This window comes from Nicotiana attenuata, chromosome 5 (assembly GCF_001879085.1).
Source record: "Nicotiana attenuata strain UT chromosome 5, NIATTr2, whole genome shotgun sequence".
Taxonomy (NCBI): Eukaryota; Viridiplantae; Streptophyta; class Magnoliopsida; order Solanales; family Solanaceae; genus Nicotiana; species Nicotiana attenuata.
The window spans coordinates 6,726,935-6,742,934 of NC_031993.1; the positions used below are offsets into that span (position 1 = coordinate 6,726,935).

General features: G+C 34.7%; 2 protein-coding genes across 2 annotated transcripts; one reads left to right on the forward strand and one right to left on the reverse strand.

The window, feature by feature from the left end:
• Nucleotides 212-10,460, forward strand: LOC109225228 (aspartic proteinase-like protein 2). Its single transcript, XM_019389825.1, has 10 exons — nucleotides 212-945; nucleotides 1,858-1,987; nucleotides 2,117-2,364; nucleotides 3,570-3,794; nucleotides 4,945-5,107; nucleotides 5,201-5,274; nucleotides 6,194-6,284; nucleotides 7,266-7,341; nucleotides 9,475-9,546; nucleotides 9,762-10,460. The coding sequence occupies exons 1-10, from the start codon at nucleotides 728-730 to the stop codon at nucleotides 9,905-9,907; spliced, it is 1,443 nt and encodes a 480-aa protein (XP_019245370.1). The 5' UTR covers nucleotides 212-727; the 3' UTR covers nucleotides 9,908-10,460.
• LOC109225230 lies at nucleotides 10,894-13,602 on the reverse strand. The gene is made up of 5 exons (XM_019389827.1): nucleotides 13,315-13,602; nucleotides 12,674-12,882; nucleotides 11,978-12,058; nucleotides 11,213-11,563; nucleotides 10,894-11,115 (listed from the first exon to the last, which is right to left on the reverse strand). The coding sequence occupies exons 1-5, from the start codon at nucleotides 13,463-13,465 to the stop codon at nucleotides 11,014-11,016; spliced, it is 894 nt and encodes a 297-aa protein (XP_019245372.1). The 5' UTR covers nucleotides 13,466-13,602; the 3' UTR covers nucleotides 10,894-11,013.

Consider the following 16,000-nt stretch of genomic DNA (forward strand, 5'->3'; position numbering starts at 1 on the left):
GGTATAGTAGCAAGAATGAAGCAGAAATTTCAGTTCAGCACGAAAAAGAGAATGTTATGTGCAGACAAACGTGAGCTACACCATTGCATCATACTCTGATATGTACATGATAAAGCCTTCCTCTTTCTCTTTTTCAGAACCCCACCCCCACCCCCACCCACCCACCCCCACCTTCCTCAAGAAACACCTATACATACGTATAATATATGTATTGCTCTATCTTATAGTTTTACCCCTTTAGAAAATTTCCAAGAAATTCTCAAGAAACTATGCACACACACATAATATTAGAGTGTATATACTCTTTACCCTTTGGAAAATTTCCAAGAAAATTCTAACACAAATACTAAAACTAAAGAGTCCTCACCCAAAATTTTCCTCCCGTTTACTAAATTTGAACATTTGTTCTGTCCTCTCTCTCTCTCCTCTGTCTCTTTCTCAATCTTCCTGTTTTCTTCCCTTTGGGTTTTTCACAACCGACTCTTCTTCTGTGTATTGTACACTTTGTATTGTATCCATTAATATAAAGGAAAATAATTCCTTTCTTACCCCCTTCACCTCAAGATCCATACATACATATACATCACACATACATCACATCTGTTTGTATACATATTACATATACATAATACAATATCTTTTTTTGTTATTGGTATATATAGAAGGATAAAGATTGGATTTTGGGAAGTGGGTGTGTTGTATTTTAAAGTTTTGACAATTCTTGAAAATGGATCTGAGGAGAAAAGGGTGTTTGATATTGCTTTTGGTTTTGGTTTTGGTAGTAAAGGGAGATAATAATGTAGTGTTTAATGTGAAGCATAAATATGGTGGGCGTGGAGGTTCAGTCTTGAATGAACTCAAAGCACATGATAGTCGCCGCCATGGCAGAATGCTTGCCGCCGTTGACTTCCAATTAGGTGGCAATGGTCAACCCACTGATGCTGCGTTAGTTCCCTCTCTTTCTTGTTCTTTAATTCTACTTGTTTTTAATGATGTTTTTTCTTACATTATGGGAAAAAATATTGTTACCTGTGCATTGTAACTGGGATATTTTTTTTTTGTTTCATAATTATTGCCACAAAGATTGATTAAAGTGCATGTATAAGTGAATGAAATGGGTTGACTTGTGTGTTTAGATCAAATTTATCTGCTTTATATGCTAAGTTGAATGAGGAGCAGGAGTTAATTTTCCTTTTAGGAATGAGATTTTGTCTTAGTGGTTTATTTTGTGTCTGCTTATTTCCTTGAAGAGGGAAATGAATGGAGTTGTTAGCTTTTTACTTGTTAATGTTTCTGCTCTGAGGATATAGTTCGGCGAGATGGAGGAATTTTATGGTCTTATGGAGCAACATATTGGATTATTCTTTCTGATTCTTAATTGTATTTCAAGATATATGAATTAGTTCCTTTGGATATCTTCTGTTGTATAGCTATTGAGATACAGTTAGTTATCGCTTAAGCATTTGTTTCCCTAAGAAGAAATATCTAATGTTTAGCTACAGGAAAGGTTTGATTGCTCCAGTTGATACTAGCATGTTTCTTGTATCTGTTATTTTTCTTTAAAGATGGGCATCGAGTGTTAGTATTTTAAGAAAGCACGAAGCTTTGTGACTTGATCTTTATTGCTGTTATGGCTTCTTTGTTTTGCTCAGCGAGTTCTATTATAACAAATTAGTAGGTCTTATTATATAAAATTGTGCCCCTCATCCAACCAATAGAAAACAAATAGTGCTGCTCATATGCAGGAAATCAGTTAAGACAATTGCGGTGGAGGGTGGGAAGCATTGGATAATTCATGTATGCACATTCTTTCTGGTGCAATTGTGGTCATGTTTTCTTCATAAATATATTATGCAGGCTCTATTACACTAAGCTTACAATCGGGACTCCTCCAAAAGACTATCATGTTCAGGTAGATACTGGAAGTGACATCTTATGGGTGAATTGTGCTAGCTGTAGGAGATGTCCTTCAAAAAGCAGTCTTGGGGTATGATCATTCTTCTAATTTACATGATCTCGTGCCTTCCCCCCTGCTCAAAGAGAATAGATATTCAATTTGTTGTCTTTCTCTTCTTGATCCATCCAAGTAGTTTCTCATCTATGTTGTTAACCACAGATAGACTTGACGCTGTATGATTTGAAAGCCTCAGCATCTGGGAAAACCGTTAGTTGCGACCAAGACTTTTGCACTGATATGTTTAATGCTCCCTACTCAGATTGCAGAGTGGGAGCACCCTGTGAATATCAGGTTACTTACGGAGACGGCAGCTCAACTTCTGGGTACTTTGTAAAGGATTACATTCATTTTGATCAAGTGTCTGGAAATCTTAAAACCACATCAATGAATGGGTCAATAGCATTTGGGTAGTTTTCTCTTTATGATCTACATCTATTTATGCTAATTGTTGCCAAATGAATTCATGATTGACTTGGATGACTACTATGGGAATCTGTTGTCCAATAGCTTTTCTTTGGTAGCCACTGTTTTACTTCATCGAGTTCTACTACCCTATCTCATTTTCTTAGTTGTCCAAACAATATTCAAATTCTGCTTGTGTTTACATAGATTCTGTTGCAGTTATTTGGGAAGAGAAACAAAATATGTTTCTTACACCAGAAAAAAAGATAGATTTGTTGTAGTAGCAGCATCTGGCACCAGCGCTTCAAGTACAAATAGAACATGTGCCATATTGCATATCTGTAATGTAGATATTTAAATTGATAGATGAATTGCAATGGTTAATTTAAAACCTTTCTCTTGAGCTGGAGAACATGGGAAGGAGATTTTTAAAATAGGAATTTTTTAATGTCTCAGTCTCAGCTATATCATCGTAAATAAGTTCCCTACTGAGGAAACGTGTAAAGTAGTTAGATGCACACATTTGATTATATACGTCATAAAGCTCTCTAAAACAGAGATGTCACTGGAATGGTAAAGCACTATAAAGTACTATATGCAGCGCTGTATCATGAATAATTTTATCCGTGTACAGAGTAAAAAGGCAAGGTCTAGAAAAAAAGGAAAACTCTTCCTAACTCAACTTTCATGTATATTGTTTCCCAATCCTATTTTCGTTAAGTGAATGGAATATTGTGTGGGTTTGTGGAACAATTTCAGCAGTACAGTCTCTTAGACTAAATCACCTGTTTTATCCATCACTGGTAAATTCAATATATTGAAGGTTCTGATGGCATGTAATATGTGTTTCTGCAATTCTGTATCCCGAGCATAATAAAGTTGTACTTCCAGATTAGATTGTTATACTGTCATGTTTAGCTTCTTTGCTATCTCCTCCCTTCATTTTTTCAATGGGAAAGCAGTACCGACAGCAGAAAATGGGCTGCACTTTTCCAATGAAGTAACTTCTTCCTAGCTGATATGTTTCAATGGTTTTGATCTTTAATTCCTCCTCCTATAAATGTTAGTTCTGTTTTTTCACCATAACTTGTGTGGGGTTTCTTGGATGTAAATAATGCTACTCATGCGTGTGATATTGTATACTCTTTTCAGTAAGTAATTTATCTCGTGATAACATATATTTAGCTTACATGTTTTTTATCGAAGATAGGTGCTCATCTAGTCAATCAGGAGAGCTAGGTTCATCTACTCAAGCAGTTGATGGAATAATTGGTTTTGGGCAAGCAAACTCATCCCTTATTTCGCAGCTAGCTGTATCCGGGAAGGTGAAGAAAGTATTTGCACATTGCCTGGACGGCAATAATGGTGGTGGCATATTTGCCATTGGACAAGTAGTTCAGCCGAAAGTAAAGTCAACACCACTAGTCCCAAATGAGTAAGTATATGCATTGTCTTCTCTTCTTCTTCCCTGCTGCCACCCCAAATAAAGAAAAGAAGAAAAGGAAAAGGAGAGATCGAAAAATAAGATTTAGCGCCGTTTTATTTGAAGTTGTATAAACTTTCTTCTTATTCTTCTAGCCTGTAAATTTGTATTCCATTTTCGAGGTTTGCATAACATTTTATTGGTAGGTCTATCCATTCATATCCTCTTGAGCTCAATCCATATGCATGCATGCAAGGTTTGGTGATAGAAGATCCGTACCGAGTTTTAAGAAATATTTTAGAAATCAAATAATTCTTTTGGAAATATGAACTATAGGGAAAAGAAATTTTATTGTCTTCTAAGAATTTAGTAACAGTCAACCTAGCTTTCACGTGTCAATTCTTCAGGATAACCACCTATCAATTTGAATTTTCTTCCTCAACCATAAGTGAGCCTACCTTGGATCAAGGAAAGAGTAGATTCACAACCTATACCTTTCTTTTATGAGTAGCTGCTTTGGCTTTATTTGCTTCAATCAGGTGTAGCTAGGGCTGGGAGTCTATTAGCCTGAGCTATGATAGAAATAGTGGTAATTGAATTTGAAGTAGCCGTTGACCCAGTGTTGGATGCTGAATTATTGGTTTTAGGACTCAGTTGACCATCTTTAATTTAAAGCTGAGGATCTATTTTTATATCAAATCTTGATCCTGATCTTCAAACTTTGAAATGAAAAACACGACCATCGATTAAAACTCAAAGGAGATTAGATAAGCAGACAACTGATATACAGCAGCCTCGTGAGCTAAAGTGGCATTGATTTAGTGCTGAACAGGGTAGAAGCTATTGCTTTAAATGGATTGCTTGATGCATATGCGGTATGCCTGACAGAGTGACAGTTGATTTAAGGAAAAAAGACATGGTGAGAAATTGAAAACACAGAATGTTTTCATGATATGTGCTTAGGCTTTTTTTAACAAAAGGAATATCCCTAACTATCGGGATAGTGATTTTTTGCATTGTTATTGTTGTCATTCACTTCTCTTGCTTTTTCTTTTTATTCCATTATACCATCATCTTTTTGATTGTTAAACATCCGTATTTTCTTAACATCACATTGACTCCGCTATTTCTTGACTTTAACTATATATTTTTTCCACTTTAGGCCACATTACAATGTTGTCATGAAGGGAATTGAGGTTAATGGTAAAGCTCTTGACATCCCTACAACTATCTTTGATGCTGGATCCAATAGAGGAACAATAATTGACAGTGGTACAACCTTAGCGTATCTTCCTAACAAGGTCTATAATGCTCTTATGTCCAAGGTAGGTATAGGTTAGACATTTCAAACCTGCATTTATGTGTTGGATATATATTTTTTCCTCCTGCCTGATTCTTCACTTTGCCTGTTACTATAGTTGATGGTTAAGCAACCAGATTTGCCGACTCATCTTGTTGAGGGGAGCTTCCACTGCTTTTACTACAGTAGAAAGTAAGGTTCTTTTTGCCCTCTCCACATGAATATCGTAATTTTTTCTGTTATGATTTAGTTTGTGAGATCTTTTCATTTCCTCTGAGTATGTACACTATAACATAGTAGGGCAGGTAAGATTAAGTATTTTTGTGTCCTACATTTCAGCATCTGCTGTGACCTTTGGAAATGTGTATGACTACGAAGCGAGCTATTGTTTGTGATGAAAATGGAACTGTTCATTTGCAGATGTCAGGAGTGTTTGTGATGCTTTGTTATACGGCTAACTGCAAGATAAAATTGTCAAATTTGTTGCTTGAAATTTTACATGTATTTTGGAGGGTGGGGTTGGGGGTGGAGGCTGGAGAGTAAAGTACACTATTGAAAACAGATTTTTCCTATAATTCAGAATGGCAAGCACTAGTTGAGTGGCTTTGGAGGTGCTTATTACTTCTTTAAGGATCTCTCGTACCTAACGGCTCTATACTGCGGATGCATATAACAGTGTGCTTTAAACTATGATGACTCATTAAGCATGTTTCGTCCTTCTCCTGCTTTGAATCTTAATTCTGCGTAAAGGGAGTAGACCGACACACTTTACGCCCAAAAAAGGTGAGTAGACCGACGCAAAAGTCATTCTGCAGGTTATCCGAATAGATCTCGTGCATCTCATTTGACCTTATTTTTAATTCTGACTTCTTGTGATTAGCCACTTCTCTATTAGCTTTCTCATATTCCAAGCTCCATTTATGATGGATGCATGGATGTACTAGTATATGTAATTCAGTGGTGGTTAGATCATTAATAGTAATAATGCTCCATAACCCGGTCTTCATTTCAGAATGACATAATCTGGATTTCCAGAGATTAATTGGTGCAATGCAGATAATTGCTGTTAATAACTTGCTCTTTTAACTTCTCTTTTCCTCTGGTGGTGCAGGGTTGATGATGGTTTCCCCGTTGTAACCTTTCAGTTTGCTAATTCTCTGTCTTTGACAGTTTATCCGCACGATTATCTTTTCCAAGTTAGTGTAAGTATCTAGCTTTGCTGAATTTCTCCAACTCTTTCTTTACTTAATCAGATTAAGAGGGTGTTTGGATTGACTTATTTTAAGTGCTTATTGGCTTTTAAGCACTTTTTTAGTTTGTGTGGTGTTTGACAATGATAAAAAGTGCTTAAAAGCACTTACTTTTAGGCATAAAAAGTACAAAAATAAGCCAAAAGCCAAAAGTTGGGTATTACCAACTTATGGCTTTTGGCTTTTAGCTTAAAGCTACTTTTTATAAGCCAATCCAAACACCCTCTAAATTTGCTAGCTGGCCAAAAATAGTTTGCCCTGTTAGTATTTGAATATTGGATCCTTTGATCGTTTATGCCAGTTACTTAGTTTCTCAAGCCCAGTGTTATTAAAAGGCATCCCTTTGTCGCTTAAAACGATGATGCAAAGTGAAGCGAGTGGTTATCGCTTCATGGATGAAGTCATGCGCTTCAAACAATGACGCGCAAAGTGATCCAAATGAGAACACCATGTAACTTCTTTGCGCTTTTCCCTTTTTAAACCACTGCTCCAGCCATTATCTGGATGGAATTCACTAATCAGTATAGGCCTAGGCCTGTTGATTTGTCATCACGAATTTCCAGTCAGCACAGTGATAAGCGACTGGTCTTATATGTTTTCATATCTTAGAGCCTAGCATTCATGGGAAGTTGTTTCGCTGTCTTTTCTATTTGGTCTCACTTGCTTAGGTGATTATTTTTACAATTTTTTCGGTGTTGTAAATGTCGGTATGAGTTTGTCCAACTTCTGTAAACTCTTACCAATAGATACATTCATTTGTTATTTATGTGTAGTCCAATGCAAACAATAGGGTACTAAAATAAGGGTCCTAGAGATACAATTCACATTTTATACGCATGGAAGGGAAAGCAACTGGATACACTTTGTAGTTTGGATAACATGACTTACAAACACCTTTCGTTTTGAATATCTTCACAATGTTTAATTTTGCAGGACAACGAATGGTGTATTGGTTGGCAGGACAGTGGAATGCAGACAAAGGATGGAAAGGAAATAACTCTGTTAGGAGGTATCATTTAACCACTTATAGCGCTTAAAAGTAAATCAGTTTGATGGTGAACTGCATTTAGAATTTTAACTAATGTCACGAAACTAATCTTGGCCAAATAGAGTCAATAGTTTGTTCAATGATATTTTTTCAAGTGTGATTATAAGACAGTTGAACAACATGGGATAAATAATTATTGTTGGTCAAGCTAGCTGCCACCCGGAGATACTAGAGATTACGTAAATAAGTTGTGTCCCAAACACGTTTAACTTCACGTCATAACTGACGAATACTAAAGAATATTTAAAATTGTGGTCAACCTGTTATGGTAGAGTTTGAAAAAATAAGTCTTAGAGAAGTTGGTAGAAGAGCATGATCTGGTCCTCATGCAAGTAGTCATAGATCATATACAGATGTCAGGGAGAATGCATGTAAAGAAGCCGGCATAAAAATCAAGAATATTTACTGTGTCATTAGTTGTTGATTCCAATTCTCTGTTGATGGTGTCCAATGTCTTTCCAAGGATAGACAACTTCTTTTCTGTGTTTCTGAAGGTTCTATCTAAACCTGTATTGTCCTCCACATACCCACATGAAGGGAAAAGATAAAAAACAAAAAACAAAAAACAAAGAAGTGTTTGAGATGTAAAGACTGACATAGAAGAGTTTTGCAGATTCTTTGTCAATCCATTCTTAAGCTAGGGAAATTTTCTTTCATTGACGAAACCCTTTAAGGGTAATATTAGATAATCGTTGTAGACCTGGAACTGGAATCAAACAATAAGTTGACATGCTTATGGCTCAATTAGTTAATATTCTTGCGAGCAAAATTACTCCCTACGTCCAGCTTTTTAAATACACTTTCCAATTTATGTCATCTTAAGATATTTGTCATAACTTCATAACAATTTCAATCAATGAATGAACTATATCTCAATACCGAAAAAGTTCGGATGGTGACAGAAATCCTCTATGTACTCAGCTCCATTCGTTGAGTTTGCCGGAGGAAGATGCTCGGGGATGAAGATATGTCTGTAATGAAAAGTTGGGACCAATTTCATTACGAGCATGACACAACTTATGCATTGCTAAGAGGACTTAATTTGACCTTTTGCAATTGCCATCAACTTATCGCAATCACCCTCCTTTATCCGAACTTGAACCATTTTTTACTAAATGTATGTAAAAAACTCAAAATTAATCTTTACAATTCAAGACTTTCCAACCATTACTTAAGTTTTTGTTTCATCTTTTACCAGTAATATGTACATGTTATATTTGTATTATGAAACTCGTCCATTTATGCTACTTAATTATGGTTTTTACTGAAGGTCATATTTCTATGTTAATTTCGTCCAGGGGGTGTTATTTATTTGTAATATCAATAATAAAAGTTAACCAGCCTATTGGCATCAACAAAAAGATCTAACCATTTATAGGCTTTCATAATTATGGTTTTTACTGAAGGTCATATTTCTATGTTAATTTCGTCTAAGCAAAGATGATATTAGTTCAAAAGGGAGGGATAGTAAGATTTTGAATAATTTAGTTGGCCACAATAAATTTCTTGGCGTTTTCGCTTAAATCAAGTTTAATATCTGCTTTATCTGTTTAGCTGGTCAGAAGCTTACATCTTAAACTACACCTTGAGCACTTCAACATTTGATTATGTTATAATATGCAGATCACTTTTATTTCTCTATAATAATTAATACTCCAAAGCGATATTCTTCAAAGCTTACTTTTTCTTAGTTATTGTAAATACTACTAATTTTATAGTTGAAATGGAGCTGTTTCCCTAGTATTTATTATGTATTAATAAAATACTAGTCACTGGAGAGTCGACTGGTCATTCTGCATCATCACTTACATCTCATTTCCATTTCTTCAGTCTTTTCAAATGCTTGATATAATAACAGCTCACAGAAAAAATTACATGATGTACGTGCACCTTCCCAGAATTGAGTTTAAGCTGATACAATCATGATAGATTTGGAGAATCTAGTTTCTAATATGTCTTAAAAGACAAATTATTTAGTGTTGGAATGAAATGACTTGTATAGAGCAAAATGGATGCAAAGGGTTCATATAATTGACTCACTAGTTCATGATTGAGATAAAGTTGATCGATTGTTTTATCGATATTTTGATGCAGATCTTGTGCTATCCAACAAGCTTGTTCTGTATGATCTTGAAAATCAGAGTATTGGCTGGACTGAATATAACTGTGAGTATAGCTTTACCATTTAATTCAAGGACTTAATACTTTATTAACTTATTTCTGCGTCATTGTGTAGAATCTATTTTCCATATTGAAATAGTACCAATTGTTTCCTTCTTCAGGCTTGGATTATTCAGATCTGTTTTCAGCACAATGTTAGTTTTATTTGAAGAGTTCCCTTTGAGGACTTTTTCTTAAAAGTATTTGTTGGTTTATTTCAGGCTCTTCGAGCATCAAAGTCAGAGATGAAACTTCTGGAAAAGATTATACCATAGGTGCTCACAATATCTCATCAGCTTCGACTTGCAATTCAAGAATGGTTTTTGCGTTCTTCGTATTAATCATCTCCATCCTATGCAATCTTTGAGATATACCAGAAACAACTGTACAGGGAGTCATTGTTGTGCCATAACATTCAGCGATTTGATGATTCATTGGAATTACAAGTCCTCTTCTTATACCTTCAACATGATTCTTTGACATTACACAAATACGGACAAAACTTGTTTGATGAAACTTACATTCTGCAGTTCCACTTCTGTTCTAACACATAGAGATCACCTCATAGATGATGGTCTAAATAGTTTTTTTTTTTTCTCATTCTGTTTCATTTTATTTTATTTCACTGCCTTTTCTCTTGGGACATGTGATGGAAAATACAAACAGTGATGAATAGATGCAAGCAAATGCTTGGATAGGATAGTCCCTTTTTTCTTTCTTTTGAAGTTATTCATTAGTTTGTTTCAATGTTATGGTGAGGTAATTCCAGCTTTTGTGAGAATGTCATGTTAGTGTTTGCTTCCTTTTGAGTTTTTGGTGTATTTCCTAATTTATGAGTGTCTGATAAGAATTGTTGTAATTGTAGCTTTTCTGACGATGTGCATGTTAATGATATTTATATAATGATCAGTTACCACCTATTGGCAGTTACTTCTTTTGCTTTACAGTGATTTGAACAACTTTTCGTATCGTTAATGAAAAGCTTTTATAGTCATACAAATGTTATGGTCATGTTTAGATCATAAGTTTTAAAAAGTTTAGACATGTGTAAGACTATTGTTTTCAAATGTTTTCATTTCTTTCTTAAACTTAGGGGTCGTTTGGTATGAGGTATAAGAAGGTATAAGGGTGGTATAAAAGTTTAGCGTGCATTTCTTTTCCTTGAAATTAATCAGAGGATAAATAACAACATACCCAGATTATCCCACACCAGTGAGGTATCAAGAGGGTAGTATGTACGCATGCCTTACCCCTACTTTGTGAGGATAGAGATGCTGTTTCCAATAGAGCCATAAGCACCACAAGCGGACAAATATAGAATGAAATATATATGATTCTTTTGATTCAGCTGCATTAACTAAAGGAACAAAATATATTTTGATATGAAATCTTCCTTAAGTATGTATTTAGATACAAACATCAATTAATAATTACAATTATACAATCTTACTTATAGCAATTTGGGAAAAAGTCTCATAAAGTTGTTTTCAAGAACTGTACGACAAAATATATAACTGCTAGGAGCAATGCAATTTGGTAGAAATCCCTTTGGAAGCTGTCATCCCTTTGAAAGAACTGCATCATAAAAGTAGACAATTTTCATCAGATTACACTAAAAAATTTTTCTCAATAGAATTCAAGATTTGAGACTTAAATTTTGAACAAGAAATACCTTTTTTGGATCACCATAAGGGTCAGGATAAACATCCATGTTTTTATTCTCTGAAGTAGACTTAGAATTCAAGTCTTTCACAAAATCAGCAACATCTTTCCCAGCTTCAACTGTGGCAAAGAGACGTCGCGATGCCCAGAAATAAGCTTGAGCGATGACGGATGATCCTGATAAATCCCAGAGCTCTTCATGTTCAACTACTTGCCCACTGATTTGGTTCAAAGTGAATTTTGAGTTCACTTTGATGATCAGATCCCCTCCTATGGCAGCAAGTATAGACTTTGGCTTTCCTTTAATTGTCCACTTAATATTCAACACACTCGTTGATAACATCACCATTTCTTGCACACTCTGCATAGCAAAATGACGGAAAATATATCTCTACGTCGTTGAAGGCTATAGAATAGTTAATATCATGATACTGGGAGGAGGTGCAACGGAAGACACTTCTGCACTCGGTGTTTACACTACACCAAATCAAATAATTTAATCTTAAGAGTCACAAATTAAAGTGAGAGTACACTTCAGTGATAAAAGTATATGGAAAATATGTCATTCATTCATTCATTCAGTCGTCTGATGCAACCACTGGATACAACTAGACTATCCTGTGCACGACATAGGTTCATCTATTAGCCCAAGTATTTTGCCTGTCATCTTTTACATTAAAAGCTTGCAAGTCTAAAAGTTGTTAAGTATTTGAAAGCTATAGCCTTATAATAGCAGTCAGTCAAACAAACATCTAAAAGCTCCTTAATATGTTACCGTTCTAGCGTTCTGCAGTGCGTCAGTTATCCATAGCGGTCTCTTGTACTTCTCTCGCCCCGTGAAACTTCTGACTGGATCCTGCATTTGATTGTTTGGCAATAGATTGAGATACTGAACAATGAATATAATCCAGTATATTAGTCCATATAAATCTAAATACTTCCAAATACTGGTGAAGTTAAAGCATGCGTGCATAGTTTAAGCAACTTAAGTTGCAGACATGCATCATAATTCTATAATAAGTGAAATTGGGGACAAGTGATTATTTGCAGAAGTTGTTTGATTGATTTGGTAATGTCTCATCAAATTAGTTTGAGAACAACTAAAAAAGGGGGAGCCAGGAATTCTAATAAGGGAATTGAAGAAATACAAAAAATGCTACACCTAGAATTCAGACCCGCAACTTAAAGCAATATTTGAGCTACCTTTGTTGTTACACTAGAAACTTTCCTTGTGATTCAACATTGTATATATATATATATATATATAGTATAATTTTTGGACGAAAGAAAATTCAATTGAATCCTTGTCGGACCATTTAGCTACGCCCCTGAATCTTTTAAGGCTAATAAGCTAAAACCATCCAATTATCCAAAGAAGTAGCCAAAACCAAATTCAACATTAGAATACAAGATATTAGAAAATGTAGTAATAGAGCAAGTGAATATAGTAGATGAACAAGCGATGGAGAACCTTGTATTTGACAGAAAGAGCAAAGGTACCAAGGGCACGATTGCCTTGGCGAAGCTCAAGAATATCTCGAACAAGTTGCCTAGCTGTAGCTTCAACAGAAGGGCTGCTAATACATTCAAATTCATCGCAAAGTTCCCCAAAATCCATTCCATCTACAAGCTTATCACCATCCGAAGTCGATAACTCTGTCCTATTGGAGTCATTAACAACTGCCATACATTCAAGGAATTAAGCATTAGATATTACTATACATTCAGTTCTTTTTTCGTATGACAATCAGCTATCTATCTGGTCCCACTGGTCCGACTAATTCAGACTCATGCCGCATAACCCCATTTTAGAGACAAGCACTCTCTACGAGGGATTTCTTTATCGCTAAGGCTCGAATTCGAGACCCCTTATTAAGGATGCTAAGGATGGAGGGATTCATTCATCCCTTTATACCTTTTGATGGTTACATATTCAGTTCTTATTAATACAACAATAACAATAGACCCAATGAAATTGGTCCACAGAGGATGGTGGGTACCCAGACCTAATCGCTACCTTGTGAAGGTACAGAGGCTATTTCAAATAGACTCTTCGGCTCAAAGAAAGCATATTATTAATATATATAATATGAAAAAAAGAGGGACATGCACCTCGCAAGGAGAATCTATGAATGGAATTAAACTTTGTGGAGATGCCATTGATGTTGTGGAAGGAGAAAAGCTTATTGTGATTGGTGGGAAGAGAAATGGTAGTAGTAGAAGAAGAAGAAGAAGAAGGAAGAAGAACAGCAGAAAAGCTCATCTCGTTTGTATCCCCATGATTACTAGCTAGCCCATGGGGGATGAGATGGAACCTCTCTTACTTTCATTCTCTATATTTGGATAAGGTATGATTTTGTCTATGTGGTTCTTGATTTTTTTAGTCACACTAGCTGTAATAGTTCATGAGTATTTAGGTGGGGACAGATTATTATCTGGGCAAATTCTTGGTTATCATAATTTGCAGTATTTTCTAGAACTTTGTGTGAGGGAGTAGTTACTAATTTTCTGAATGATTACTTGTATACTTTGTTAACTCTTACTTTCTTGTTACTGTTGATTTTTATATATTTGTACTTTAGTTCTTAGTAATACATATATTTGCTTTTTTACTTTTATCCATATTTTTTACATCGTACCTAAAAGGATCTTTTGTTACTCTTGGTGTTCTATTTTATGTGTCTTTTCTTTTTTAATAGAAATTAGGGGTCCACCAAACTATATAGAGAACCAGGTTCTCTATTAGTTCTCACAGAACACACGTACACTGCCGTTAGTAAATGACACAATGGAGTTTTACGTGGAAAACTCCCAGCTCACGGGATCAAAAATCACGACCTACCCTTGTAGGATTTCAACTTCACTGCTGAGCAAACTTTAGATTACAAACTATTGTAACCTAGGAATTAACCTCTTAGTCCCTCACTAACTTGTAACAACACTTTTACAAGCCACTTTGTAATAACTTTATTACAAAGACTTTACAACTCGACCAACTCTAGCCAACACACAAACACAAGGGTTTGTGATTTACAAAAATTTCCTACGCAATGCTTCTAACTAAGTTAAGTAGGAATTACAAGTAGAGTGCCTTAACAAAGGTACAACATAACTAAGGACATATAATAACTCGATACATGAAACTAGTCCGTTGTTATGTTGTTCTTTCTTCTTGATGCCCTTGAGAGTCACTTGCAAGATTGATAGATGACGTGCGAGAATGCTTGATTAATTCTTGAATGTGCAAGTGTTTTGTTTTACCTTTGCTTGATATTAATAAGTCATTTGTACATCACTTGAATGATGCAAGCAAGTTAGGTAAAGGGCATTCCCCATAAAGTTGACTGCTGCACTGTTTTCGCACTATTGTGTGTGCAGGCAGCAACTTTAGAGCTGGGGGAGTTGACTTGTACAGTCACCTCGGGAACTGGTTGCTATTTGTTCCCTCTGCTGTTCCTTTGACTCTGAAGAGTTGAACTGTGTCTCCAACTGGAGACTTGTTGATCTTTACGTTCTTGAGGGTGTGTATCATGTTCCTTATCTGGTTCGTAACAATAAGTTTGTTAGATCATCAAAACATAACAGGGATACACATATAACCTATTTACTTTTATTATTATTATTATTTTACTTTAGAAAAGAATGATATCTATTTTGAAAATAATTTTCATTTAAATCTCCCTTACTTTTATATTTTTATACGTATGTAAATATCATGATATATTTAAAATCATAAGAATTTTTTTTTTCTTTTAAATTTTGTGCATAATACACTACCATTTAAATTGAAAAGAAAAGAGTAATCATATTGACTGATATAAACTTTTTTCATGACAACAAGCGCTAAACTAACAGAGTAAGAGATAGCCAGTCAATCCTATAAAATTAGAAAATGCCAATAAGTTTCTCAAGGTGTTTACCAAATTAATAACTTGTGCTTCTTTTAACTCTTTAGAATTGGATAAGTACGAATTTTCAATTATTTAACTCCTACTTATCTCTGGGCAATAGCATATGGAAACCTCTCCTCGAGCTTAAAAAGTTCAAAAAAAATGAAGAATTCTGGGCAGTTTAATTTGCATTTTTGTCGTCTATGTACAATGATTTAGGAAAGTCTTCCAAAAAAATAAATAAATATTTTACTCAAATGTATTTTTGTGATGTACACTATTCAAGAGGAACAATCTTTTCGTCTTATATACATCATTTCATGTTATATATCATGATACGGAGTGCAGAATCAAATTTACTTGATTTCCGGTATGGATTTGGATATATAATCTTTAAATTTGTTTAAAAAATTATATATTTACAAATTATATAAAAGGTATTATAAGTCATGATAGTTGCTATTCAAAATATTTTTATAATATTTGAGAAAATCACGATCAAAGAAAAACTTAGTGTCACATAAAGTGAACAAATGGAATTATTTATTTCAATATGATATTCCCGAGCAATTTTCAGTTGATAATGTATACTAAGTACGTCTAAATCTCAAGCAAATTAAGTTCAAACTTATGAACTCTCAGTGTTTATATCGCTTCATTTAAACTTTTCTCAGTCTAATGCATGCATGATATTATTGTAATATAGATACCGCACATGTAATAGTTAGTTAGTCACATGTTTTTTCTTGTTAATGACAGCAGTTAATGAGCTGTCAATTAGTTAGTGGGTTAGCTTAAGTTAATGGTAGTTAGATGTATAAAAGTACTGTTCTTCTTCTTCTTCAATAAAAACAGTAATTCATTTCCTCTCTTAACCGTCTCTCTTCTCAGAGTTCCCACCATTGTTA

Bases quoted from the DNA above. Each gene is read 5' to 3' on its own strand.
- LOC109225228 (XM_019389825.1), top strand. From the start codon at position 728: ATGGATCTGAGGAGAAAAGGGTGTTTGATATTGCTTTTGGTTTTGGTT. The intron at 946-1,857 runs GTTAGTTCCCTC...TATATTATGCAG, and splicing joins GGTCAACCCACTGATGCTGC to GCTCTATTACACTAAGCTTA. The intron at 6,285-7,265 runs GTAAGTATCTAG...TTAATTTTGCAG, and splicing joins ATTATCTTTTCCAAGTTAGT to GACAACGAATGGTGTATTGG.
- LOC109225230 (XM_019389827.1), bottom strand. From the start codon at position 13,465: ATGAGCTTTTCTGCTGTTCTTCTTCCTTCTTCTTCTTCTTCTTCTACT. The intron at 12,883-13,314 runs GTGCATGTCCCT...AATGTATGGCAG, and splicing joins TCATAGATTCTCCTTGCGAG to TTGTTAATGACTCCAATAGG. The intron at 11,564-11,977 runs GTAACATATTAA...TTTGCTATGCAG, and splicing joins CACTGCAGAACGCTAGAACG to AGTGTGCAAGAAATGGTGAT.